Source organism: Macaca nemestrina, chromosome 6 (genome assembly GCF_043159975.1).
Source record: "Macaca nemestrina isolate mMacNem1 chromosome 6, mMacNem.hap1, whole genome shotgun sequence".
NCBI lineage: Eukaryota > Metazoa > Chordata > Mammalia > Primates > Cercopithecidae > Macaca > Macaca nemestrina.
This window is the reverse complement of record NC_092130.1, coordinates 86,835,492-86,863,431: the sequence shown is the minus strand read 5'-3', so window position 1 is coordinate 86,863,431 and position 27,940 is coordinate 86,835,492. Positions and strand designations below refer to the sequence as shown.

Sequence of the window (27,940 nt, the reverse complement as noted above, 5' to 3'; positions counted from 1 at the left end):
TAAAAATCCCCTTTACACCATTTATCCATCCCTCCTTCCCATACCCTCACCCTGGTACCCACTAATCTGCTTACTGTCTTTATAGTTTTGCCTTTTTCAAAATGTGATATAGTTGGAATCATACCGTATGTAGCCTTTTCACATTGGCTTCTTTTGCTTAGTGATATGCATTTAAGGTTCCTCCATGTCTTTTCATGGCTTGACATCTCATTTCTTTTTATCGATGAATAGTATTTCATTGTATTGATATACCACAGTTTGTTTATACATTTACCTAATGAAGAACATTTTAGCTGCTTCCAAGTTTTGGCAGTTAGGAATAAAGCTGCTATAAACATTCCTGTGCAGGTTTTTATACGGACGTAAGTTTTCAACTCATTTGGATAAATCCCTATGAGTGCAATTGCTGGATTGTATGGTAAAACTATGTTTAGCTTTGTAAGATACTGCCAAACTGTCTTCAAAAGCGCCTGTACCATTTTGCATTCCTAACAGCAATGAATGAGAGTTGTTCTACATCCTTGCCAGAATTTGGTGTTGTACGTGTTTTGGATTTTAGCCATTCTAATAGGTGTGTAGTGTCATCTTGTTTTAATTTGCATTTTCCTAATGACATGATGTTGAGCATCTTTTCATATGCTTATTTGCCATCTGTATATCCTCTTTGTTGAGGTGTCTGTTCAGATCTTTTATGAATTATTAAATTGGGTTGTTTGTTTTCTTGTTGAATTTTAAGAGTTCTTTGTATACTTTGGATACAAGTTCTTTATCATATATGTGTTTTGCAAATAGTTTTTTCTTAGTTCATGGCTTATCTTTTCATCCTCTTTATGATCATGCCTATTTATTTAGCAATTCTACTTTTGAAATTTACCATCCAGATGTAGTTGTGTACATATAAGAAATAGTTAAGGAAATTTGCCATATCATGTTTTGTGGTAGCAAATGAAGAGGGAAAAAAATCCTAACTGTCCATCAATGAATAACTGCTTAAATTATGCACCAATGGAAAACTATTCCTCTAGTAGAAATAACGAGGTGTTTCTACATTTTCTAAATTGTTATAAAAGAGTACATTTACATAGTATGATAAGATTTTGAGTTATTTTTAACCTGGCAATATATATGAAGTAGTTACTCTTTCATCCCATTCAAAAGTTCTGTTTTTTAAAAAAGAAAAAATAATAAAGATCAAGTTGTTAATGACAAGAAGGGACAACAGTTGGATTCTTAACGTCACTTTACTTTTCTATAGATAGCTCATGTAAAAGGTATTTACTCTGGAAAAATAATACTAGATTGAAATATAAGCTTTGGAGATCTGTTTCTGGAAGTAACTGTCTGCTATTGTGTAGCTAGAGTTTAAGACTTACAGAAAAAGTTAATTATCTTGTTTTTATCATTTCACTTCCAAATACATTATGTTTATTCACTCAAAGTAATGTGCTCAGATGTTTATACAAACCATCTGCCTATATTCAAGATGACTAAGGAAAAAAAGAAACTTTCCAGACTTCTCTTGCTGGTGAGCAATTCTATGGTAAGATATAGAAAATGAATTATCAAGCAATTATGATAGCCTTTAAAATATAATCCCCCTGCCCCAAATTAAAATGGTTTTAAAAAAACTTAATTCTGTACAGGGAAGCAAAAGTTATCATCTTTAGGTAGGATTACTAACATGGGATCTACACTAATATGATATCTTCTGGATTTAACAAATTGTGGCATTTTTATATTTGTTTGGAATTCAAAATGGTCAATTTTGAAATTTGGCAATGTAAAACTCTATGAACTCTAAACATTTGATGAATTGTTTCATATATTTTAAAAATGTATTTAAAATCTATATACTTATTATCATTGTCTAGAGAAGGTAGCCCACTTTCGGCTCATCACTGTAAAATATAGTTATTTGCATGCAGTCAATACTGGTTTCTTTAAAAGCATGCCTAGATTAAGAACCTCAGAAGAGTGCAGAGGGTCACAAGAATGCCAGCTGCTCAACAGCTTCCCCTACAGAGTTCTCTGTGGTTCATTTTACACTTCTGGTTAGTTTCTACACTGCCGCTTTCTTTCACAGAGAGTAGAGGTTGGCAGTACTTCCCTGTGACATCCACTTTCACACCCAAATTGGTCTTCATAGGTTCCCATTGTGTGCACTACAAAGCAACTTGCCTTGTTGGCAGCTCTAAGTGGGAACTACAAGTCTTTCTTTTCTTCACTGTTCTTTTTCTGGCTCACAAGCAACCTCCCACCAAAAGCTGAATCTGTAGAAGAGACTACATCCAAGAGATAATACCATGAAAAAGTATGAAGAGAAACCCAGGTGGCCACCTTGCAAATTTCCAATGTGGAAGCCTTCGACCTCTCTGCCCAAGAAACAGCTAAAGTCCTAGTGTAATGAGCTTTACAAACCCTAGGAGCCTCTTTACCTTAACTACATACGCCTCCCTAATACAATCCCTTAACCATCTAGCTAAGGAACTCTTAGAAGCCATTTGACCCCTCTTAAGACCCCCTAAGAGTACAAACAATCTTTCAGAAGATCTGAAATCTTTGATTCTTCTGAGACAAACCCTAAGTGTTCTTCTTACATCCAATTGAAGCAGCCATTGCTCTTTGTCATTGCTGGGGCTAAAGAAAAATGAGGGCCAAGAAGCCTCCTGGTTTAGATAAATCTCAGATGCCACCTTTGGAAAAATTGAGGAATTGCCCAAAGAACAACTTTATTCCACAGAAGCATTAGAAATGCCCCATAAATCAAATCCACAGCCACTCCATAAGATATCATCACCAAATACAGTAAGGCACCACAGCAGTCAAATAATGTCCTATCATTTTTTGAAGTGACAAAAATAGAAAACCATCAAATCATGACCAAACAAAAGCAAATAATGACAAAATATCTTTTCTTTCTCAGAAAATATTTATTGTATCTCTACAAAATCTCTTGTCTACAATCAAATTAGTGAGAGAACAGCCAATTTGGCTAAGTCTACAATATAATAGTAAACATCAAAGTAAAAAGTAAAATATTTGGTTAATCATTTTTATAGTTTCTCTATGTGATGTTAAGTGTCTGGACATTTTTTAAAAATGTGCACAATGAAAAAAAACCCTCACTTTTCATCTGTTCATATGTTTGGGTTACATAGACATCATAGGCAACTCTTTCCAAGATCTTTATTAGCAAAATATGCTCCAATCAAAATAAACACACAGGAAACCAAATGACTTCCGCTCTTCCCCCCCCCCCCCCCATTCTCTTCCTTACAAGATTTCTAAGCAAAACTATTGGGAAATACCCAATAGTTAAGATATAGTTGGCTTCCTTAATCATCCATTTCAAGGAGTCTTTTCCTTCCTGATTTAAGAAACCAGTGCTTTTGATAAGAATTGATTAACTTGGATACACTGAATAAAACATTTAAGATTTTTCTTGACAATTTCCCTCAAGATCATTCTTCTCAGGAATCCATTTACATAAAGCTGTGTCAGATTAAATCAATCTTGGCTTTGCGACCAAAAAAATATGAATTTCAACAAAGAAGACTACATATATCACAAGGAGACGTTCTAGTACTTAGACACTTCTTATACTTGCCCCTTGAAATTCCTTCTACATCCTGTGTTTGATAATCCACAAATGTGTTCACATAGTCCACTATTATTAACACGATATTGAAGTTGCTTTTATCCGCCTTACTGCTTATAAGATGGCATATTTACAACAGTATATTGTGACAAATGACATATTTGCTCTGTTGACTTTATTCAAGAATGGTAACCATTGCTCTCAAACATCCAGCATTTGCAAGTTTCCACATTGCCTGATATTAATCTAATGGAGTTGAATCACCGTTTTCAAAATTGTTCTTCTTTTCTCTAAAATCAGCATGCTAAATCTGTGCTTCAATTCTTGGCCATTTCAGTGTTATATCTTTATAATACCTCCTAACACAATTCTAATTTTGAATTTATGCTGACTTTAAGAAGAATAAAGTTCACAAAACTGACTTAATTCCCAAGGGTCTAGCCTAGGACTAATACAAGATCATTCAAAATGGGGAGAAGCCTAGATGTTTTGAAGTTCATTCTGTTTCTTGATCCATACCTCAGAAAAGATCTGTTAGAGATATAGATGACAGATGATAAATCTTAGCCAGGCATAGTGGATGAGCACCAACTCCAATGTCAACTGTTCCAGGAACTAATACGTCAGTCAATAATGAGGATATCATATTTCTCTATTCAGATCTCTGTTTGACCTCACAGTCAAACTCTATCTAAAAGATGTTTTAAGGGTCACATTCTCTCCTAATGAAATCTACTTTTTCATTCTCTATTTTAATTAATACTCATATTTTCTGACTTGTATTTTTATTATTTTCCCCTTGGTTTTTTTTTTTTTGGGGGGGGGGTTGGCTTCAGAAATCTATAGTCCATTTTTATTTTTTCTTCAAATTATCTCCAACTTTGAAAAAGTAATCTATGTTATTTATTTTATAATACAACAGTGTTACCTAAATTTCACCCGAAAGAAAGAAGGCCAGTAAACTATGCTTAATGTAAAACAAAATTTCCAACCCTATAACTTTTCTGACATTATTTACATGGGCAAAGTAAGTAAAGGAATACAAGAGTAAACATGTTGAGTGACAATAATTTTACCAAGAGATCGGTTTTGGGTATTAAATTTTTCAGACTAATTGTTAATCACTTGCTTCCTTCACTTTTTTTTGCAGATGCAGCAAATATATATATTTACACTCCCTAGAATGGCATATGGCATCATGTAAAGGAGAACTTTGTATATTTAATCCTGAGGAAAATGAAAATTTTTATAAATATAGATATGATAACAGAGAAGACACTTCATCCATTATGCCTTTGAATTTTACCTTTAATGTTAATATTATTCCGTACACATGGCATGGCTTCTTTCAAAGGGATTTTTGTTAAGACTAAAAACAACATATTCCATAATCATAATTACTATTTTAACAACTCACATTTATTGAGCATTTATGATATACTAGACATTCCCTTAGGTATTTTATTTTCACTGTCATTTAATTCTCACAACCCTACATAACATTATAACATATTGAAATCTGAAGCATCTAATCCTGAAAGAAAACAAAGAGAAAATTAATGTAGCCCTATATCATTATTTTGAAGATGAGAAAATTCATGTCTAAGGAGACTAACTGTTCTGCTCAAGATCATCTGGGTCCTAGGAGCAAAAGAAAAGATACTAGACCACCCAGTCTGCTTATTCTTTCCAAATGCTAGTTGTGTTTCTTTGAAAAGAAAAATTGATCTAATTTTAGCTAAAAATCATCCAGAAGTGACGTATGATGCTTTGTCAGTTAGAATTAAGAAACTTGCCAAGCACGAAGGATAAAAATGTGTGCACTTTTATATATAATGCATGGTGTGCATTATACTGAATGCTTATTAAGAATTCTTTCACGTGTTTTTTTTTCAAGTAATCATTTTCATTCAAAGCAGCAGGAAGCAAAAACACAGAGAAATTATAGATTTACAAATTTAAACAAAAGAGGATATTACCTGAAGTATTTCTGGTTATCTTGAGTGATAAAAGTATTTCTTCAAACAATTCTTGAACACCTTTTTCCAGTTTCATAAAGGATTTTATGAGCTGCGATAAGAATTCGACTTTGTCTAAAGGGAGAGAGAAGTTTCTTCCTTTCTGTGGGCATTCAGGAGTAACTGTGAAAAGAAAAGATCAAGACTGTCATACCTTTTATTTATCTTCTTAGTAAATATTAGAACGATCTGTGTGATTCCATAAACCATCTAAAAACTAACAAGTTCCTCCATAATTAAACCAAGTTAGTTCATTAAGAAATACATATAAAATCTCCTAGGAGTATCTTTTCTTCTGGGAAGCTGGAGATGAATATTCTGTTTGAGGCAAATATAGCAATTAAATAATTAGATTGATTCTCAGAGTTATAAATAGAAATTTGATTTCTTGTAAAATCACATCTTATGCAATTCTGCTTTTTTTTTTTTTTTTTAGTCTGGCATATAACTTAAACCTAATGACAAGGAAATATTACACAAACCCAAATTGAGGGACAGTCTACAAAATAACTGGTCTGCACTTTTCAAAAGTGCCATGTGAGGAAGTACAAAAGCCAGGAAATGACTTAGTCTAAAGGAGTCTAAATAGAGATTAAGTAAAACTGAAATTAATACATAATCAGCATTTTTGGATATAAAAGACATTCGTGGGATAATAATCTGACTGAAGTCTACTATCCAATGCTATTACTATATGACTTAAACTTCCCAATTTATATAGCTGTATTGTGGTTTTGCAAGAGAATGTCTTTGTTTTTAGGAAATACACACTGAAATACGTAAGAGTGTCTGCAGACTATTTTCAGTTCAAGAAAAAATAAAATTTTTCAAAGAAGGAGAGAGAGAGAAAGCAAAAGTCGAAATGTGGTCAGATATTAACATTTGGGAAATTTGAATGTAAAGGAATTCTTTGTATTATCCTGGCAACCTTTTTGTAAGTCTGAAATTAAAATAAACATATTACAAAACACTGTATTAAAGATATGCTCTTTAAGACCTTATAAGTGTTGCTCCTATCATTAAAAAAAAGCAGATTAAGGTAGCTATTGAATATAGACTACATAATTCACAAAGTCATGTTTAAAAATAACTTCTGTCTAAATAATTGTGATATCTATTATTTGCATAAGAATAATACAACTTAAAGGATTTTTTTTTTGCCCTCTTATAATTATGCTACTAGTAAAGTCATACTATCATTTTAACATGATAGTAAAATCCCTTTATACTCTTTAAGAGTATGGAGAATAATTCACTTATTTCTTGTTCTTAACTCCAATTTGTTGCTTTCATTTTAGATTACATCACTAAATGGTCTTTTTGACCAAGTTTTAAAGGATTTAAAAGAATCCTTTCTTTATTAATGCCTTTTCTTACAACATATTTAAGAAATAGCTTGAAGCTTAATTATAAATTGGAAAATTTGTAAACCTACAAACTTAGCACAAAATGCCTTCGGAGACAAAATACAAGTGCTATTCAAAAACTGTATAGGGTCTGGCAATTCCATGGGAAAAAAAGATTACCTTCATCACATGGATGTAGAAGGAAGATTCCAGAACTCTAACAATTTTATGGCTAATCCACTTCAGTGAAACTTTAAAATGTTAGCATCAAACTTGTAGTCCTATAACAGTCTTTCACTGAGGACCAAAAATGTCATGGTCTCTTTGCCGGTAATATGAGAAAGAGCTGTCTACCAACTTAGACTGTAAAATTTAGTACTGTTCTGAAACAGTAATAAGATTTTTAAAAATCTGCAAGTAAATACAAAAACTCTGTTTCGTCTCTAAGTTGACATTAGCCCAATATACATGAAAATCTAACTCGCATCTACTGCTCTTCTATAGGCATACTAGAGAATACAAGTATGTACAGGCAGAATATACAACTAAGGCTTTGCCAGAAATATTATGCCCCCAAATGAAAACAGAATAAATATATTATGTTTTATTTAGTTGGTACCATTTGGTCTATTTGACTTATCTTAAGCTTTTCTCATGTAGATGAGTGGATAGTTTAACCTTCTAAACCTTAAATTTCCTTTTGGACCTAAAATGTTTATAAACTAAATTTTCAAAGGCTTTAAGAATCCTTCCTAATTCTTTATTAGGAAAGGGCACTCAATAGCTTCACTAGAAATTAAGCATATTTAAGAAGCCTTTATCTGGCTCAATTCCAAATTGGAAGTCTTATGAATGTTTATAAAGTAAGCAAAGAAGCACCCGAAGAAGAATCTTTAAGAGTCAAAATTATATAAGAGTGCTTGCTACTTGCTGACAATTATGCAAGGTCTGAGGATTCTACATGAAGAGGTCTTACTTTCATGACCTGGATTTAGAAGAATCTTGTATTCCAGGAATATAACAATAGTGAAAGGTAAATCTTCTTTCAATTCAGTGAATCTTTATAACTAAATAATGTAAGAGGACAGAATAAAATAGATGACCTAAATCTAATCTTTTTTTGTCCCAAAGAACCAATGATTATGGTAGCGATCCATTAATTAGTAGCCCTTATTTCCTATTACTATCAGCTCAGTGTTCTCCCAAGGGGTATTGTACGGGTTCTTAATTTATGGAGAAAATAATTCTGTGATAAATTCATTTTGTGAAAGGCCAATTAAAGCAAAATTAAACACAAAGGACGAAGTAGCATTTCCCAAACTTATTTGACTTATTTTACCTCACAGTATCTCATAGGACTAGTGTCCTAATCATCACACCTTAACTCATGATTTCTATCTACCTAAGCACATGTTTCTCTGTCCCTTAAACTCTTCGTTGTTAACAAAATCAGGAAAGAGTTTCTCCCAGCAGAAATTCCTTTGACCTTCTCCTTTGCTAAATTAATCTCCTTTCCGCACTTTTCAATATTGTTTGTTTGTTCCTCCTCTCTAAGTCACCTCTCCAGAAAACGTTATCTGCCAGCCTGGGCAACACGGCAAACCTCATCTCTACAAAAAATACCAAAACAAACAAACAAACAAAAATTAGCTGGGCGTAGTGGCGCAAGCCTGTATGGTTCCAGCTACTCAGGAGGCTGAGGTGGGAGGATCACCTGAGCCCGGGAAGTGGAGCTGCAGTCAGCCGAGATTGCGCCACTGCACTCCAACCCAGGCCACAGAATGGGACCCTGTCTCCAAAAAAAAAAAAAAAAAAAAAAAGAAAAGAAAAAAAAGTGGCTCCATCTCGGCTCACTGAAACTTCTGCCTCCCGGGTTCAAACGATTCTCCTGCCTCAGCCTCCTGAGTAGCTGGAATTACAGACGCCCACCACCATGCCCGGCTAATTTTTGTGTTTATAGTAGAGACGAGATTTCACCATGTTGCCCCGGCTGGCCCTCCTCTGCCTCCCAAAATGCTGGGATTACAGGCGTGAGCCACCGCGCCCTTCTGAAAACTTTTATTTGGATACAATCAATCTAGGAGTTCTCCTTCCCCCACTAAGTCAACCTGGCCTTTATTTATTTATTTAAATCACTATGGAACTGTGGTGCTTCAAAGTTTTGGACATACATGTTTATACACAGGCAACTCTGTCTGGCATGCTGCCAGCCATTGCTGTAAAATATCTGACGTAATAACTATTGTTTGGCTGTAAGATGAGCTCTATGATTCTTAGGAAATACGCATTTCTCCTAAATCCCCAAACTATTATAAAGATAAAATTAAATTTTCATTTTAGAGAAAGTCTTTACTTAATTTACCATCAACTAGATGAGTAAGTCCACATAAATAATAAGTAGATAGTTGAGGGTTTTTTCTTTATAGATAATTTTAATAAGAATTTTTCTAAAATGCAGTATAAAATATTCTGCTTTATTATTTACTGTATTTAAAACAATATAAATTTTTCTTCATGATACAGTTATAATGAGTTATTTATTTCTATGCTACACTCAGGGACTATTGTTTGTCCCTCTGTTAAAGGGTATTTCTGAAATTGCTTTCATTTTAGATTATATGAAAAGGGTTCTATGACCAAAAAAACTTGGGAAATACTACATACTAAATTCTTCTTAAAGTAATTCACAAAGCTAAATAGCATATTAAAGTCTCTATTTACTTCCATAATAAAGTAATAACTTTCTAAACTTAGTGTTTCTCAAACCTTTTTGACCAATGAACACCAGTTTATCAACACATATCTGCTCACTTCTGAGATATTCTCAAAAACAGCTGTGTGGGGGACACGGCTCTGGATTCCTCTACAACTTGAGTATTTGTATCTGCTTTATAGATTTTCCTTTCATTGTTAGACTTTTTGCTGTGGGTTCTTGTTGCTGGTTGTGTGGATGATTTTACCAGTACCCTCTTCCACTTGTAAACCACTGCTTCTAGCATTATCATGGTATTTTTGCAGACCCCTTTAAGAAACTAAGGAAAGTCATCTAAAGATTCCTAGACCTTCTCATTGAATACAATTCATGTAGTCACAGTGTGAAGGCTAAACAGAACCACCTGAAGTCCATCTTTGGCTCTCACAGGGCAGTACAGTTTAGGATCTTCTGTAGCATTAAAAATGCAAATTTCTGGATCTTCTCCAGAATTAATGAATCAGTATCTCTATGGGACGAAGCCCAGAAATATTACTTTTGAGCAAGTGTCCCAAGTGAGCTTTTTGCACACTAGAGTTTGAGACTCCTGTCTGAGGGGTTCATGAGCTTTAGATAAAAACCCTTGTGGTTGGGAGGCTAAGGCGGGTGGATCATGAGGTCAGGAGATCGAGACCATCCTGGTTAACACGGTGAAACCCTGTCTCTACTAAAAATACAAAAAATTAGCTGGGCGAGGTGGCAGACGCCTGTAGTCTCAGCTACTTGGGAGGTTGAGGCAGGAGAATGGTGTGAACCCAGGAGGCGGAGCTGGCAGTGAGTCAAGATCACACTCCTGCACTCCATCCAGCCTGGGCAACAGAGCGAGACTCTGTCTCAAAAAACAAACCAAAATCCTTGTGGTTAAAAATCACTCTCTAAGCACCAAAAAAAAAAAAACTAGATTTGGGTCTCAGAAGTCAACCAAAAAGTTGCTATTGCATAAAACACTGGTGACAAAAAAAAACAACAACAAAAAACACTCCACTTTTTTGACTAGGCATGGTGGTTCACGCCTGTAATCCCAGCACTTTCGGAGGCCGAGGTGGGTGGATCACCTGAGGTCAGGAGTTTGAGACCATCCTGGCCAACATGATGAAACCCCGTCTCTACTAATGATACAAAAATTAGCCAGGCGTGGTGGCGTGCACCTGTAGTCTCAGCTACTTGGGAGGCTGAGGCATGGGAATCGCTTGAACCCAGGAGGCAGAGGTTGCAGTGAGCTGAGATCATGCCATTGCACTCCAGCCTGAGTGACAGAGAGAGACTCTGTCTCGAAGAAAAAATAAAAATAAATAAATAAAAAAAGTAAGCCTGACTAGTAGCTAGAAAATCATGGAGGACCTGCAGGCATTGTTTTTATCCACTTTTTCCATGTCAAGAAATTTATGACTTTTTTATTTTTGGAAGAAGTATGGAACATCTGTAGGAAATTTCCTAGAATATATCCTACATATTTGCCCTGGGCAAAAGAAGACCTGCTGTTAGGAAAAAAACCTAAAGAATATTTGAAGTTCCTTAGACACAGTCATCACAAACGTAAAATGATTTCCATGAGGCCAAAGACTATATCCAGCTTATTTGCCATAGTATCTCAGAACCCAGCAGAATCTCATACAAACCAGGTACTCAAAACACTGATTAAAAAACCAAATGAATGAAATCCCATGGATCCTAGAAATAGTTAGGTTCAGGCCAGAACAAAGTAAGATTTTATACCAAAACCTAAAATGTATTCGTTAAAACAATAAATAATTATAGATTTTTTAAGTTCATAATTAAATACATATTTACAGTATTCTATAAACATTCCTTATAGTATTCTGTTTGACAAAATAAATTTGAAGATTACTTCCAAAATAGAAAGCATGTGCAAAAGCCTATAAAAACAATGATGGGCTGGGAACTTGATAAAGTATATTGATAAATTTTTTTCTAAAATATGACTTTTGTGTGTTAAAAAATAAAATATACTTTAGGAAAAAGAAATTTCACCATAAAAATGTGCACAGATATTTACAAAACTATTATCCTACATTTTTAAAAAAGTCTTCTTCTCTGTCTATATATATTTGTAAATATATGGCTATTATGTGTCTAGATATATACACATACACATATATATAGGTATATCACATGTAAAGAATATAGACTACAGATTATACACTTAAAGGTGTTAAATGTTAGTTATACCTAGTTCAAGTATTAACCCCATTCTCTTCTAGCAAAATTTAGGACATTGAAAATAAGTCTAGAGGGACATGAGGGCTCCTCACATTTGATCTGCAACAAAGCAGCATTTGAAAGAAAAATCAATGTCCAGCTAAATCAGGCAAACCATAAAAATACTGGTAGTGGCCGAAACCACACATATTATTTTCCAAAGCTATTAGCAACAGAATTCTTATTAATAATAGTGGTAAGATACAAGAGAAAATGAGAAGCTACACAATCAGATAATCTGGAGCTGGAGGATTAGTATAATAGGATAAAAGGTGCGCGTTTCAGTTTTCCCAAGAAAAACGAACATTAGCCTCCCTATTATTGACTGTAAATGGATCCATTTTCAGTGAAGAGGTATTCTCAGTGCCACCAGACAAGTGACATAAAAAGAAGTGAGACACAAATGCTAGTGAAAGTCTTATTATTCCAGATGAAATTTATGACATAATCCAAATGGAAGATATTTGCTCCAGTAAAGAAAACTTTTAAACAATATTATAATATGAAGTCAGCAGGGACCATGTAGGAACAAATAAGCAGTACTTGTCCCGAGACCCAAGTCACTTCCTGAGAGCAGGTGGGACTCTGGAGCCCACTGAATGGATAGCAGTGGCCTGAAGAATCACTGGGCCGCCTCAAATGCTTGGTTCCATGGAGGTTCCATAGAGCCACAGCAGGGGGAAGAACAGAACGCAAACACCATGATCCTGAGTTTGTAAAGAGCCTTCTTTGTCATGTCAGCCTAACTAGTAGCTAGAAAATCGTGGAGGACCTGCAGGCATTGTTTTTATTATGTACACTAAGATGAAATTGAAACTGTTTTCCCCCTTTTCTTGAAGCATTATTGTTATAACTTTTACTTATTTTGCAAATTTATATGACTAGAAAAGAATCTGGGGTAAAACTACAACAAGAAATATTGACACCTTAGTTTGCAGAACTGAATTTCTTCTCATCTCTTTTGAGGAGGCTTCCATATGTACCACCCAATATAGACAAGGTAAAACTTTGAAATAAATTGAGTGAATAAATGAGTAAATAAATTATTAAAAGAATGAAATGAATATCTATGAGGTTAAGTGAAAATGTAACCCAACACAAGCTGAATATGTGGAAATTCAGATAACCCAGAGGTAAGTGTCAGGACCCTCTTCTAAATGGTGAGAGAATGGAGAAAGAACTATTAAGGAAACTGAGCCTCATGAATGTGAGTGAATCTGAATCTGAATTTAGAAAACATTTAACCTTAGAAGCTAAAAGTTGGACTCCTCCTCCTCTCTCTGTCTTTCCCCATTTCTGGTGTCCCCACCCCACCACCAATTTTATCATATGTTTATTTATACCATCGTTACCTGAAGCACAGAGGTGGCATAGCGGAGGGGCTAACACACAGAAGCTGCAGCCAGATGGCTTGGCTTCAAATCTGGGCACTGTCCCTACCAGCAATACGACTTTGGACAAATTACTTAGTCTCTTTGTCTCAATGGTATATGAGGTTTAACTAAGTTAATACATTAGAACTGTTCTTGGGAGGTAGTACTTGCTAAACAAATGCTAGATTTTAGTCTCATCTCCTCTGAGAAGCCTGCCCTCAGACCCCAAGCCAGGTCAGGATCTTATTCTCCATGCTCCTTCCTATTTTACCTTGCACAACCCGTCATTTTAGCACTTACCATGTCACATTATAATGGTTAGTTTGAAAGTTATCTCTTAAACTTTAAACTCCTTATAGGCAGAGATCTTTTTTCCCCATGATTGCATTCCCATTATCCATCAGAGTGCCTATATGAATGAGTGGTTTCAAAATGGTACATTTGGGGTATCATTAGTGAGTGTTACAGACAAAATCAACTGCTTTTAACTTATTTTAATTGGCTTTCTCCCCCTCCACGGTAAACATGCTTCTTTTAGTAAAATACTAAATGAGGTTTCACGTTAATTACTATATGACAATTTTAACAGGAAATATTTTGGAGATAAATAATGATAAACACCATATCAGAGACCTATTTCACTATAAACTACTTTAAATATTAACTGTTATTTAATTGACACCATCTCTAAGGTTAACATTCATAAAGTTGAATAGCAGCCCCACTCCAAGACCTCCCATTGCATCCTTACTGTGTCAGTTCTTCAAAAACACTGGTTTTGTTTGTGTGTGTGCATGTGATTATCATCTCTTTTAAAATCTAATGTAAGCTATGCATCTATGTGCATAGAAGGATGTTTTGCATATAATTCCAAGAGGTTCTCAGGCCTTAGAGTTCTACTGATCATCTGGCTAAGGCCCTCTGCCTTGATCTGGTCTGACTTTATCAGAAATAGACCCTATAAATCTCCCTCTCATTCAAGAGACCTGTAGTTTCTAGAAGTTTCTACTTCCCTTTGCAAGAATAAGTCCTTTCCAGCTTCTACCTCAGAAATTCATCACTCTTCCCATTTCATAAAATTAAATATCTTAACACATTTACACAGATAATTCTCTTAGTCTATTACAATATAGGCCTTGGGTAAGGTGATGAGATATACTGAAAAATAACTAATGGTGTCACCCATTCAGGAATTTAGGCAAATACACTGATTAGTGCAAAGTGGCAACTGCTTCCATAGAGGTACAAGACAACCAAAATATGTATTAGAGGAGACTGAATCGCTAGTGCATACAATATCTGCATTTTTTATACCTTCTTTCTCTGATTGTTCTAGTTGTTGCACTAAAATTTGCACCCATTGATAGGATTAGTAATCATGATCTAAAGAGAGGTAGATGTATAGACAGAACCACTGGGTTTGAAATAAATCCTCCCAACCCACTGAAAGTCCTCACGTGACAGGGAGGTTTTCTGTTTCCTTTGGAGGGGTCCAGACAGTAAATATCCCTGTGTTTCACATACCAAGAGAAACCTAAGTGGCTAAAAAGGGTGAAGATAGAGTCACCCTGAAGCTATTCTTCTGGGTCAATGAGAAAAACTGAAAAGACACTGCTTCTATTCTTACCCTTTTATGATTCCCAGGCCAATGCTGGCTCCACTGGATGTTACCTAAACTTACTGCTCAGTGATAACAAAATTCTCTCACACTCCATTCCCTCTTCTCTGGCAAAACCTGTCAGTATTACATTAGCAAGAAATCTGATTTCTTGCTCATTTCCCAAGGGTATAGTACTCTTGTCCCTCTCCTATATTCAATCCTTGTTATTTATTTATTTATTTATTTTTTTGACTGAGAACATGAGACAGAATATCTAACTCCTGATGTGGCCAGTTTAGGTCACTGTTAGTTGAAGATGCTAATCAAAGAATGGCTTACATCTGAATTCAGCCAAAACTGAGAACTGTATTCAGGGCAAATTTCTGAATATTTTTCAGCTGACTTTTGTTTTATGCTGGTTTAACTCCCAGTTGTAAATACTTAGATATGCTGACCCTTTGAGGGAACATCCTAATAAAAAGACATATCTAGTGTAATAAAATGGGTTTTAAATTTTAAGTACTATATGCTAATGGTACATTATTAATGAAAATATCTTCCTAGTATCCCTTTCTTGGTCTCACATTTTGCAACAGTTCAGTTAATTATATCTCTTATCATATGTGTTACTTTCTCATATCATGACTAAAAATTAACCTGTAGAAAAAACTTAAAACTCAGTTAACAATTCATTTTTACTATAGCCCAAGGTTGAACCTGAGAATTGATATTTCATTTTTTAAAAGAATATGCCGTGACAGAGAAGTTATGTATCAGCACTTAATATAACATGTTAAAAATTAATTTTAAAAATTTAGCACTCAAATAAAAAAAATGCCATCATCAAAAAGATGGATTTCAGTTAGGACACCTGCTGAGTGTGCTTTGTAATATACTTTCCAATTGAATCACAGCCTTTCAAAAGAGATGGCACATTTTTCCTCTTCTATACTGAAAAATAAAGAAAAGATTCTCTTCACACTTTTTTATCAGGTAGGAAAATTATAATACCCATGAATGTATGTTAAAATGAATGTGAAAAGAGATAGCCATGGTGAAAATAGCAATCCCTAGTGCCCACCTGAAAAGCTGTACTCATGAGCTTGGTATTCTAAAAGAGTAGGGTAGGCCTGAGAGGGAGAGAAGATGTGTCTCAGGTGTGATGGCACTTTGTAAATTTTATAGTTAAACTTACCTTTTTAGCTGCCTTCCTCTCCTAAACGATAGTTATTCAGCCATAAAGGTAAAGTCCTATTGCCTTCAAACTCCAAATATGACTTTGCAGTCCCTTGGTGGTAGACATTATCTTTTTCCTCAAAAGGCCTATGATCTACAAAAAGCATCTTTAAGTGGGTTTCACTTGCTAATTCAATAAAGATTTACTTTGTGTCTGTCATGCACAAGACACCACGTGACATACATCACCTGCAGCAACAGGAGACAGATACAGAGTCAGATCTGAAAGCAGAGTGGGGTGACTAAGGAGGGCCATACCTCACCAGTCACCATCAGCTCCTGTGGCCATCCAAGGCTCATGAAAATAAATTTCCTTCTCTTTAACTATTTTAGTTCAGGCAAAAAGAAAAACATTACACTCGATACTTAAGAAAAACTCAGTGTTGGTAATAAACTAATTGCAGAAAATATCTGGAGTTGACTGTCATCCTATTTTGATATAACTGGTTAATACTGGGCTCACTTATGGTTTGTTTCATGGGAACTCCTCAATTGAAAAAAATCAATAGAAAATACATGTGAAATGAAGCAACTTAGTTTTTCTTTGAGCATATAGACAGATCTTAGACTTATTTGATTTTTATATTATAATAAACACATAAAGCTTTGTTTAATAAACACAAATATTTAAAAATTCACTTAGATTGCATTTTAGATCCAGTGTTATTGGTGGCTGGGTTGTGATGAAGAGGAAGGGAAGACAAGAGTAGGTGGGAAGGGAGAAAAAGGGAACCGGTGAGAAGCTAGGGAAGAGGCAGTCCCCTCCAAGACAGGTTGGCACATGACAGCTCATGGGACAAATCTGGCCCACAGCCTATCTTGGTGCAGTTTGTAAGCTCAACATGGCTTTTCTCTTTGTAAATGGATGGACAAAAATCAAAAGGAGACTGTTTCATGACATGTGAAAATCACATAAAATTCAAGTTACAGTGTCCACAAAGTATCACTGAAACACCACTCTGCTGATCTTTGGCTACTTGGCGCTAAAATGGCAAAGTGAAGTAGCTGAAACAGGGACCTACCTTGTGGGCTGCAAAGCCTAAAATACTTATTATTTATCTTTTAAGGAAAAAGTTTGTCAACCCCTGCCCTCAGCAAATAGAAAGAATGCAAAAGAGAAAACAGTCATAGATTACTGACACACAAAGGGAGAAACTGGTTAAAAAGAAGAGAGGTGAGATGATGAAATGGAGATAAGAGTAATGGTAGGGTAAACGCACCTGATAGCAATAATGTGCCCATACCCTTCGAATGCCCCTGTGTGGCAGATGAACCTGAATGTGTGTTCTGAGCTAGGGAATCCAGAGTGGCCAAGCCAAAGATTTATTCTTTAGCTGTGATAAACACCCGAGTCCCCAGCCTTTTCCATGGAACATGGGCCAGTCTGTACAGGGGATTCAGGCCCTGAGTTTTGGGTTAAATAAAGTTGTCAGGTGGAGGTTATTAGCGGGGAGAGTATTAAATGAAAATGCTACATAAATAGCATGGTGTTTGCAAGCCGCTGCAGTTTTCCTGTCCAGCCCGCTGCCACCGGACTCTCTCCCCTACGTGTGAGCCCCTGATAAAATCCCATGTCTCATTTGCTGGCTCTGAGTCTCTTCTTCGGCCTCTTGAACATGGTGCCTTCCCTATTGAGATTAATAGGGTTTGCCACGGCACTAATTGATAGTTACCATTTACTGAACACATACTATATGGTAAGAACTTTATATATGTTGTTTCCAATCTTCATTAAAACTGTAATGAGGAAACTGAAGGTCAGAAAAAGTAAGTTACTTACTAGTGAGTGACAAAGTAAATCCACTCTGAGAAAACTAGCAATGACATCAAATGAAGAACAAAGTATGGGGGTCAGGAGGTGATTTATATGAATAGTTTCAATCTGTGAGATTCATTTTGGAATAATATGGCCAATTTTTGGTCACCAATGAGAGCCAATGCAAGCTTCAGCCAGAATCATCTTTCATTTGCACATTCCCTTCAAACACCAAGTTCTACCAATGTTAATGACAGAAAAAAATTATATAATGCTTATTATAGAATTATGTAATTTATATTAGAGAATTATATTAGAGAATTAGCATAAATAGGTGGAAAGCACTAATATTGCAATTTACCTCTAAGATACGTAAAAGTTAAATAAATTGCTTAGGGTCACAAAGCTCATAAGTCACAGAGCCCCAAAGTAAAATAAAAAAGAATAAAATATAAAAAATAAGTCACAGAGCCAAGACTTGAATGGCTCTATAATCCATACTTTCAACTTTTAATGGCAAAAAACACAATTACTTTTGGACACCCACCTAATCGGTTGAACGTATGCTATGTTGGTATCAAACTTCAGCATGTATCAGAATCACCTGATGAGCTTGTTAACACACAGATTGCCGGGCCCATTCCCACTGTTTATGATTCGGTGAGTTAGGGGAGGAACCTGAGTGTTCACATTTCTAGCTTATTCCGGGGTGATGCTGCTGTGGATTTGGAAACCACACTCTGAGCAATTGCTCTGTTGCTTCCCTATTAAATGCTTTGTATTCCCACCTAGCCATCCTGTTCTCAATGTTTATGGCTTCACCTCAGCATAAACTCGCATTAAAATTCACACTAGGATTTACAGGCAGTGGGGGCGGGGGGAATATTCTTCTAGATGGTTTGTTTATATCCTTCTCCCCATTCAGGTAATCTTACACATAACTGGACAAGTTGTATTTCTTAAACACTTCTATCAAGTTATCAAGTTATTTTTCTGCTCAAAAGACTTTAACAGCTACCATGTGTAATTTAAACATCAAAGACTGGTTTTCAAGACTCTTGTAATCTGTTCTCAGGCTAGGTATCATATCATATCATTCATTCAGTTGTCCACTTTTTATTTGACATAGTTTTTGTATGCCCAGCACTCCTTTCGCTCTTCTAATAACAAGCTTATCCCTGGGCCAATCAGAAGCCTTCCCTGAGACTTTAGAAACTGAGGTACCAGGAAGCTGTTAGGATATGAGCAAGAAACTGCCAGAGCCATGTACCCACTGAGTGGAGAAACTGGTCAGAGTGAAGTCACCACATAGGGAGAAATCAAAACAATTGATGACTAAAATACAGTCAAAGGCTAAGGTCCTGTTGCTCAGGTCTCCAGAATCCTCTGGTTCCCGTTCTTCCAGAGGTGTAATTGTTGTTTAATTATTTAGCTCTTTCTTCTATTGTGTAATCTACAACATTCTTCTTTTAATTAACACCCTTCCCTTTTCTGCATAAGAAGCAGAGATGAGAAATGGAAGAACAAAGATGTCACTTCTAAGTTCAGAGTCCTGGCTAATGCCTTCATTAATTATTTATAGAATAGCTCCTATGCGCCAGTCACAGTTGTCTTCACTGTCTCCAATAAGTCACTGTAATCTCTACTGCTGGTACTGTCTGAACTGCAAGCGAAGCTCTTCCCTTTTACTTCTGCCTCTGCAAGGTCTACTCACAGCCAAACTCGAGTCCAAATCTTCATGAAGTTTTTCTAGCTTGCTCTTCTTCATGCTAAAATCTCCCTTCCCTGAATTCCTACTGTATTTAAAGTCTTATAATAAATCACTTGGTAATTAATTTAATATGGTCTTATAAGGTTTTTCTCCCCATATTGTTTTGTGGGTTCATCTTTTTTTTTTTTTTTTTTTTTCAACCTCCTAGATTTGAAGGCACTTGAAGACACCACATAAAATCAGGCTTTAAATTGATTTCAAACTTCAGAAAAAATTGCTCATGGTAAAGCAGTTTCCTCACAAGAAATATGATTAGTTGCTCCAGGGTGGAGCTGGGATGGAGAGTGGGACTGAACTACAGAATCAGACATCATGTGGAACTCTCAGGATTGAGTGACAGGATGGAAGAAGCCAGAAAACCTGAAAAACGAGGCCCAGGTTTTCTTTCTGTTTGGTGCCTTCTAAGTAAACTCTCCATTCTGTGAACATCCCTCATGTTGAAATTCTATTTCTGAGCCAGCATTCCCCCCTGCATTGCAGGAAAGCACCAGAAAGTGAACACTGTTGTTCATCAATTCCTGTTTTCTGCTTCTTTAGCTCCTGCCCACCCTGCAACCAACATGGTTCCATTTCATCTTGATCACCCTGGGCAGAAGTTAGAAGGAACCCCTACTTCCTGCAATCTCTTTCTTCTCGGACCTCTGCAGCTGCTTGTCTGCATAACTTAATCAATTTTTCATATATTCATATTTCATTTCCCAATCTGGGGGAGAGAAGGATCAAGGGCCTTACACTTTCTGGAATCTCCATTAATCTTAGTATAATATTTTTTAAATAGCTGAGGCTCAGTTAATAAGTTGTTTGGCTGGCTAGTACCAATACAGATTATTAAACTTCCAGATAGTGATTTATTTTAAGAAAATGGTTCAGTTAAAGAGATATTCATTGAACTCCTGTCATATATTAGGTAGTGAATTAGGTGCTGAAGAAAATAAGTAATTCTTGTCCTTGAGGTGCTCAGAGTCCATATGCGGGGACAGATCCCTAATTAGATATGTTAATAGAATATGCTAAGCTTTGAGAAAGACATATGGAGATGCTGTAGGAGCATGGATTAGGGGCTCTAGATCAGAGAAAGCTTCTTAGAAGAAATGACACATGAGTTGTCATAAAGGATCAACAGGAATTAGGCAAAGAAGGGGATGAAGAGAGTAAGAGGTGGCACACACATCTGAGCAGAGCTTTCTGTCAGCTCAGTGTTGCTGGAGAGTAAAAAATATGAGGTGGGGAGAGGCATGAGATGAGACTGAAGAATGCAGGTGCTAGGTCAAGGAAGGCTTGCTTTCCAAAACCTAGCCTCTGCAGCTTTATGATGACAGTGATGAGGAGCCACTGAAGAGCTTTAAATAGGGGAGTATAGTGTACTTGGCAGATGTCTTAGAGGAAAGCAAGAATAAGGGTAGAGAAACCAATGAAAAAAACAAAACAAAACTATTTTAACATTAAGTCCAAATGAGAGATGATAAAGCCCTAAATTAGGCCTTGATGGCAGAATGGAGAGGAGGAGATAGACTTGGAAATATTTAGGTGGTCAGGCAAAATTAAAAATCTTGGTGATTCTTTTGACGATGGGGAGCAGAGCAGAAGGGGAGAATTAGTCATAGTTTCTGGTTGAGTGATTATTAGCAACATTAACTTAGACTGGGGAAGAGGAGGGGGATCCGGGGAATGGTGAGGAGTTTTGGTTTATCCATGTGGTGTTTGGAGTGCCTGTGGAATATCCAAGAGCCCAAACAAGCAGGCATTTAGCTCTAGAAGTAGGAATCTCCAGGGCGAGATCAGTCCTGGAGCTGGATCTGGCAATCATTCACACAAAGTGACTGCTGGAATCATCATGATAAACAAAAGAGATCTCTGGATACTTTATTATTTTAATTTCATCTTATTTCATTACTATTATTTTTTGAGACAGACTTTCGCTCTTGTAATGCCATGGTGCGATCTCGGCTCACTGCAACCTCTGCCTCCTGGATTCAAGCAATTCCCCTGCTTCAGCCTCCCTAGTAGCTGGGATTACAGGCACCTGCCACCACACCCAGCTAATTTTTTGTATTCTGAGGAGAGACAGGGTTCCACTATATTGGCCAGGCTGGTCTCGAAATCCTGACCTCAGGCGATCAGCCTCAGCCTCCGAAAGTGTTGGGATTACAGGCGTGAGCCACTGCGCCCGGCTCTTTCATTACTATTATTTTAAATGGAAAAAAAAAATGTAGCACTTCCAGAGAATATTATATGAGGCACACTAAAGATGAAACAAAGTGTTCATTGTGCATTGATTTAAAAATAAAAAAAATATGCAGCCATTTGCTATATATTGATGTTCGGGAACACCACATTAACATATGACAGCAAGTCACCTCGTCAGTACAATACTATAAATGTATCCGTATGTCTGTATATATGTATATGTTTTAAATAAAGATAATAACAAAGCAATTGGTTTGCACCAGATACTATGTATAATAGCCATATTAATGCTTAGATGCTATGAGGAAGGTTTTATTACTATCATCTCCATTCAAGATTAAATGACTAGGCACTCCTAGAAGAAAAAACAACCTCTCCAAGGTTACATAACTGCCTAGTGGCAAAGCTGGAATGCAAAGACAAGTCTGTCTGACTCCAAAGCTCCTAATAGCTACAGGACATTGAGCACTACGTGGTCTTCCCTCACTCCCATGCCTTTTGTCCAGGCTTCTTTTCGCAGCAATGAGAAGATGATGCAAGAGGAGTCAGGTGAGCACAGGGATTTCAACCCATTTTAAAAATCATAATTAATGACGATGAATCTATCTAGATATTCATGCTCAATGAATGTATCTAGATATTCATGCTTCTGAATATTGGTAGTTAAAGGTATATTTGTTTTGCAGGGCAATTTGAGTATATGTATCAAGATTTTAATTAGCTTACTCTCTGGTCCGGGAATATCACTTCAAGGAATAAGACTTTCAAAGATACTCACACAAGTATACAAAGAAAAGAAACTGGAAAAATCCTAATGTCTATAAATGTGAGTTGCTTAATTAAATGACTGAAAAATGATATAATCATATAATACATATGTTGTAGTTTGCAGCCTGTAAAAAGAATAATGCAGATCATTCTATATGTATTGATACAAAAGTGATCTGTGATATAAGTTAAAAAAATTGCAAAGGAATCTATAGAATGTACATGTACAGTATATGCTTCAGTGTGTAAGAGCACACACCAGACTATTAACAGGGATTCCTTTAGGGTGGTAGGGTTAAGGGTAGGTAAGGTAAATAAGACCTAATACTTTTCACATTATACACTTTAAATATGTACATATACACATATATACATACATACACACATGAATTTAATATGTTTATATAACAATGGGCATATAATGCTTTTGTGAAGAAAAATTAATATTTTTCTAAATCCAGCAAGTCAACAGTCTATTAAGATCAATTTAAACTTAGTGATATACAAATAAATTATGCAACATCTATATTATAGAATATCATGGCGGTGCTGAAAAGAACGTCAGATCCAACCGCACTGAAATTGAAGGTGGTCACAAAATATTAAGTGAAAAATGTACATTGTATGACAATATGTCTAGTTTGATCTCATTTTTTAAAGTTACAAGTATGAATTCTCATATGTGCATAAGAAAAATTCTAAAATGTTAAACAAAGTGTGAATAAGAATGGTAACCCTGGGAAACAGAATCAAATTGCATTGGGAGTTATACCTGATGTAAATGACGAGTTGATGGGTGCTGACGAGTTGATGGGTGCAGCAGAGCAACATGGCACAAGTATACATATGTAACAAACCTGCACGTTATGCACATGTACCCTAGAACTTAAAGTATAATAAAAAAAAAAAGAATGTTGACTTTTCCCTTCATGTATATTTGATTTTTTAATTTTTATAATAAAAGTGTATCACTTTGATAATTTCTTTGACGTAATAAAAAGATTCCTAACAAAATGTAGTTTTAGGAATGGATCACTTGTCACTTTATTTTAGACCATCAATATCTAATATTATGAAGTCTGCAAGTGTACCCTATAATAAACTTCAGATTCATAAAATTTATAAAATATACAATTAGCTGGACATGGTGGCTCACGCTTACAATCCCAGCATTTTGGGAGGCCAAGGCGGGTGGATCACTTGAGGTCAGGAGTTTGAGACCAGCCTGGCCAACATGGTGAAACCCCGTCTCTATTAAAAACACAAAAATTATCCGGGCATGGTGGTGGGCACCTGTAATCCCAGTTACTCGAGAGACTGAGGGAGAAGAATCACTTGAACGCAGGAAGCAGAGGTTTGCAATAAGACTCCATCTCAAAAAAAAAAAAAAATATATATATATATATATAAAATTAGCATAACTTTACATGGTGCACTAAAGACTATATAAAAAGTAAAAATACTTTAATATGTTTTCAAATTTTCAGTTTTTCTCTTTTTTCCTGTTTCCACAATGTAAATCTAGGCCCTTTTCACATAATCTCCTAACTGATAAATAAATGAATTCCCTATAATGGTTCCTTGAACAATCTAAACAATCTCAATATTATCACTTCTTTCTCCTTGCTAATACTGAGGAAACACATTCCAGGCTTTCATAAAGCTTTAATTTTCACAAATGTGTATTATTTCTGAAGCAAACAAAAACAAACCAGGCTCCAGAATTGCTCCTGGTGTACATTTTGGAAGTGAATCCACTTCTCTGGTCCCATTCCCTCCCCCATGAACATAGAACTTGGTTGTCTTCCTTGACTGAGAAGGCCCCTGGTGAGGCCCCACTGCCCTACAAATCAGGACACATGTCCTCACCTGAATAGAATGTTGTTGACAGGAATGTCTCACCTTTGCTCTAGCTCTTCCCATAGCACTAATACTACTTCTCCATCATCTGACAACATCATTCTTGCTTCCATACTCATGCTCATGACTTAAACATTATTACTTCCCTTCTTGGTTGCCTTAGAGAAGACCAATACAAGAACCTCTCTGATCTTTCCCAAGAGTTCCGATGGAAAGTCCTGCCACTTGGGAAGCAAATATGAATATCTTCCTAAGGAAGAAGAGCCTACTCTGCATTCTCCAATCTTGGCCGTCTTCCAGGAAGCTCAGAGTGCTCAGAGCTAGACTTCATCTTTAGTTCAAAGTAGCAAGGCACTGAAAGAGCATGCAGCAGAAGAAGCCTATGACTCCAGCCTGTGTATCAAGGACAATGATTATAGATATGGACCCAAAATGCAGACAGACCTAAGAGAGAAAGGGGCTCGATTCCATCAGCTTAAAATTGCTCTACTTCCAACAAAGCACAGAAAGAGGTTATTATCAGAGCCCTTAAGATATCTTAAATAAGGTGTTTATCGACAGGATCACATTTCTCCTTGTTTTCTCATTGTAAGTAACAAGAAGGAAACAAATTTGAGCAATAAATGGGAATTTTGTATATGAATAAAGGCTGTCTTAGCCGTATACTAAATTATCTCAAATAGGTAGAGGGACAACAGACAATTAGCTGGAGTGAACGCTGTGAAGCACCTCTCTTTAATCATTAGCTGAATATGCTCTCACTCACACCAAGCAAGAGGATCAAAGCAGTCATGATAGTTGCTTAGTGGGCCCAGATGCCCAGTTTTATCAAAGTGAAACTTAAATGCTTGGAATTCCCTTGGAGGCGAGAAGATTCCAAAAGGCTTATGATAAATTAGGGAAATAGCCTGTGCTCCTTTATTTGTGTCCCAAGTGTCATGAGTGATTCCAAAATGGTATTAAATATTCTTATTTTTGTGAGTGATTCAACATGAAGGCTAGATTTTATCTTAGCGTGTGTAAATTCTAGCCATTGAAAAAAAGTACATATCTGTTCTTTCCCAGAGAAATTACAAATCTTTATTAACACAGGCTGCCTGATTAGAATTCTCCTATATTTATTATAAATCTAAGTTAACATTTAGAATTATGCCCATGTGATTTTTTTTGTTTTTTGTTTTTTCGGAGATGGAGTCTTGTTCTGTCACCCAGGCTAGAGTGCAGTGGCGTAATCTCGGCTCACTGCAACGTCTGCTTCCCAGGTTCAAGCAATTCTCCTGCCTCAGATTCCCAAGTAGCTGGGATTACAGGTGCATGCCACCATGCCTGGCTAATTTTTGTATTTTTAGTAACGATGGGGTTTCGCCATGTTGGCCAGGATGGTCTCGAACTCCTGACCTTGTGACCCTCCTTGGCCTCCCAAAGTACTGGGATTACAGACGTGAGCCACCGTGCCCAGTTCACCCATGTGATATTTTAAAAAGTTAATCTCGGCCGGGCGCGGTGGCTCAAGCCTGTAATCCCAGCACTTTGGGAGGCCGAGACGGGCGGATCACGAGGTCAGGAGATCGAGACCATCCTGGCTAACACGGTGAAACCCCGTCTCTACTAAAAAATACAAAAAACTAGCCGGGCGAGGTGGCGGGTGCCTGTAGTCCCAGCTACTCGGGAGGCTGAGGCAGGAGAATGGCGTAAACCCGGGAGGCAGAGCTTGCAGTGAGCTGAGATTCGGCCACTGCACTCCAGCCTGGACCACAAAGCGAGACTCCGTCTCAAAAAAAAAAAAAAAAAAAAAAAAGTTAATCTCAGGCCGGGCACGGTGGCTCACACCTGTAATCCCAGCACTTTGGGAGGCTGAGGTGGGTGGATCACTTGAGGTCAGGAGTTCAGACCAGCCTGGCCAACACAGTGAAACCCTATCTCTACTACAAATACAAGAAAATTAGCCAGGCTTGGTGGTGTGTGCCTGTAGTCCTAGCTACTGGGGAGGCTAAGGCATGGGAATTGTTTGAACCCAGAAGGCAGAGGTTGCAGTGAGCCGAGATGACACCACTGCACTCCAGCCTGGCGTTAAGAAAAAAAAGTTAATCTCATAAGTCTTCATCCCTTTATTTCATGGGGATATCAACCTAAAATATCTGAAAGGCCAATTTTCAAGATTAAATCAGTTATGGCATAACTAAGAGCATAAAATATGTCAGCCCCTCTACATCACCAATAAAGATTAGATGATTCAAATGGTGAAAACATAGATAACTAAGCAACACTCATTTGATGACTATGAAAGCTAATTACATTCAGATTCTTTTACAATTAGTATGAAGATGGCTACATCTGTCTTTTTTTCAAAGATTTGTCTTAAATAAAAAACAAGGAAATAAAACTAACTGAATAGAGATTTCAAGTTATTAAAGAAAAAGGTCAAATTAATGGTAAAGATACTACATGTAAATAATAATTGCATGAGATAAATCCTAAAATAATTTACCAGAAAATTCTAATTTTATTACAAGATTTCAAAACAGACACTTTGCTATAATGTTGAGTCATTCTACCTCATGACATTTAATACTACTTTTTGGAGGTTCTGTCCTCTTAGCACAGCTGGCAGCATGTCAGTCTCATAAACTGAAAGTCCTGAGTTAATATTACTTCCTTGGGTTTGAAAAATACATTTAGCTATCAGCAATCAATCTATTGACTGTTGTCCCCAGGTAGCATTTGCTACCAGTGGGAAAATACTCCTTATATTCTAACTACTATTGCACACTTCATACTTGCTAATTAGTACTTAATTTTCCCTTTGCTTAGGGAATAATGATTATTGCCTTCACCTAATACAACAAAGGGCCAAAGGGCTACCTTTAACAATCAATTTTTTAAAATTAGCCAATGATCAATAGGTACTACCCATCCCCCATGAATGCCTTACCTAGTCTATCAGGATATACTGTGTTAACCACTACAATTTTTCAAGACCTGTTGGAGATAGTTAACTTTAATGATAACATAAATGCAGGCTAGCTACTTTGATTATTTTAAGAACTAAAAAACTGAACCCTCTGACCTGTGGTAAGAAAATTTCCATCACTGAAAAGTTTTAAACTTGTATACTAAATGATTAGGATGTGATTTAGAATATTTAACATGAGATAACAAAAGTGAGATATTAATTCCTATTGAAGAGGCAAAGCACAAATTATGGAAGTGAATACGGAAGTTTTTCACTTTTATATTATTTAAATTTGTAGACAGATAGTCTAGTAATGTGTGATCATTTTTCCCTCAATAAAGGAAGTGATTACAAAAGGGTGAAAGTTGGCTTCTAAATTTTGTCCATGATTTTCAATGGCAGGTTCGGATTTGGAGACAAAACTATTAAATATACTTTTAAAAAATATATATTTACAAATCAGGGCATATAATTGTTTTAAATGTTATTTCATTTTTACTGA

The 27,940-nt window shown here is 36.2% G+C and overlaps 1 protein-coding gene across 22 annotated transcripts in view; it reads right to left on the bottom strand.

The window, feature by feature from the left end:
* LOC105491963 (KIAA0825 ortholog) overlaps positions 1–27,940 on the bottom strand; it is a 473,971-nt gene that overhangs the window by 340,242 nt on the left and 105,789 nt on the right. For 21 of the 22 annotated variants that reach the window (XR_011624178.1, XM_071097811.1, XM_011758773.3 and 18 more), the window contains one exon: positions 5,578–5,739. Coding sequence is in view for 21 of the 22 variants with exons in the window: in XM_071097811.1 (XP_070953912.1) it covers positions 5,578–5,739 (162 nt within the window). In the remaining variant the exon portion in view is untranslated. Of the gene's footprint in view, positions 1–40; positions 5,133–5,577; positions 5,740–27,940 lie in introns of those variants that run through there. The other variant, XM_071097824.1, reaches the window with a different exon arrangement.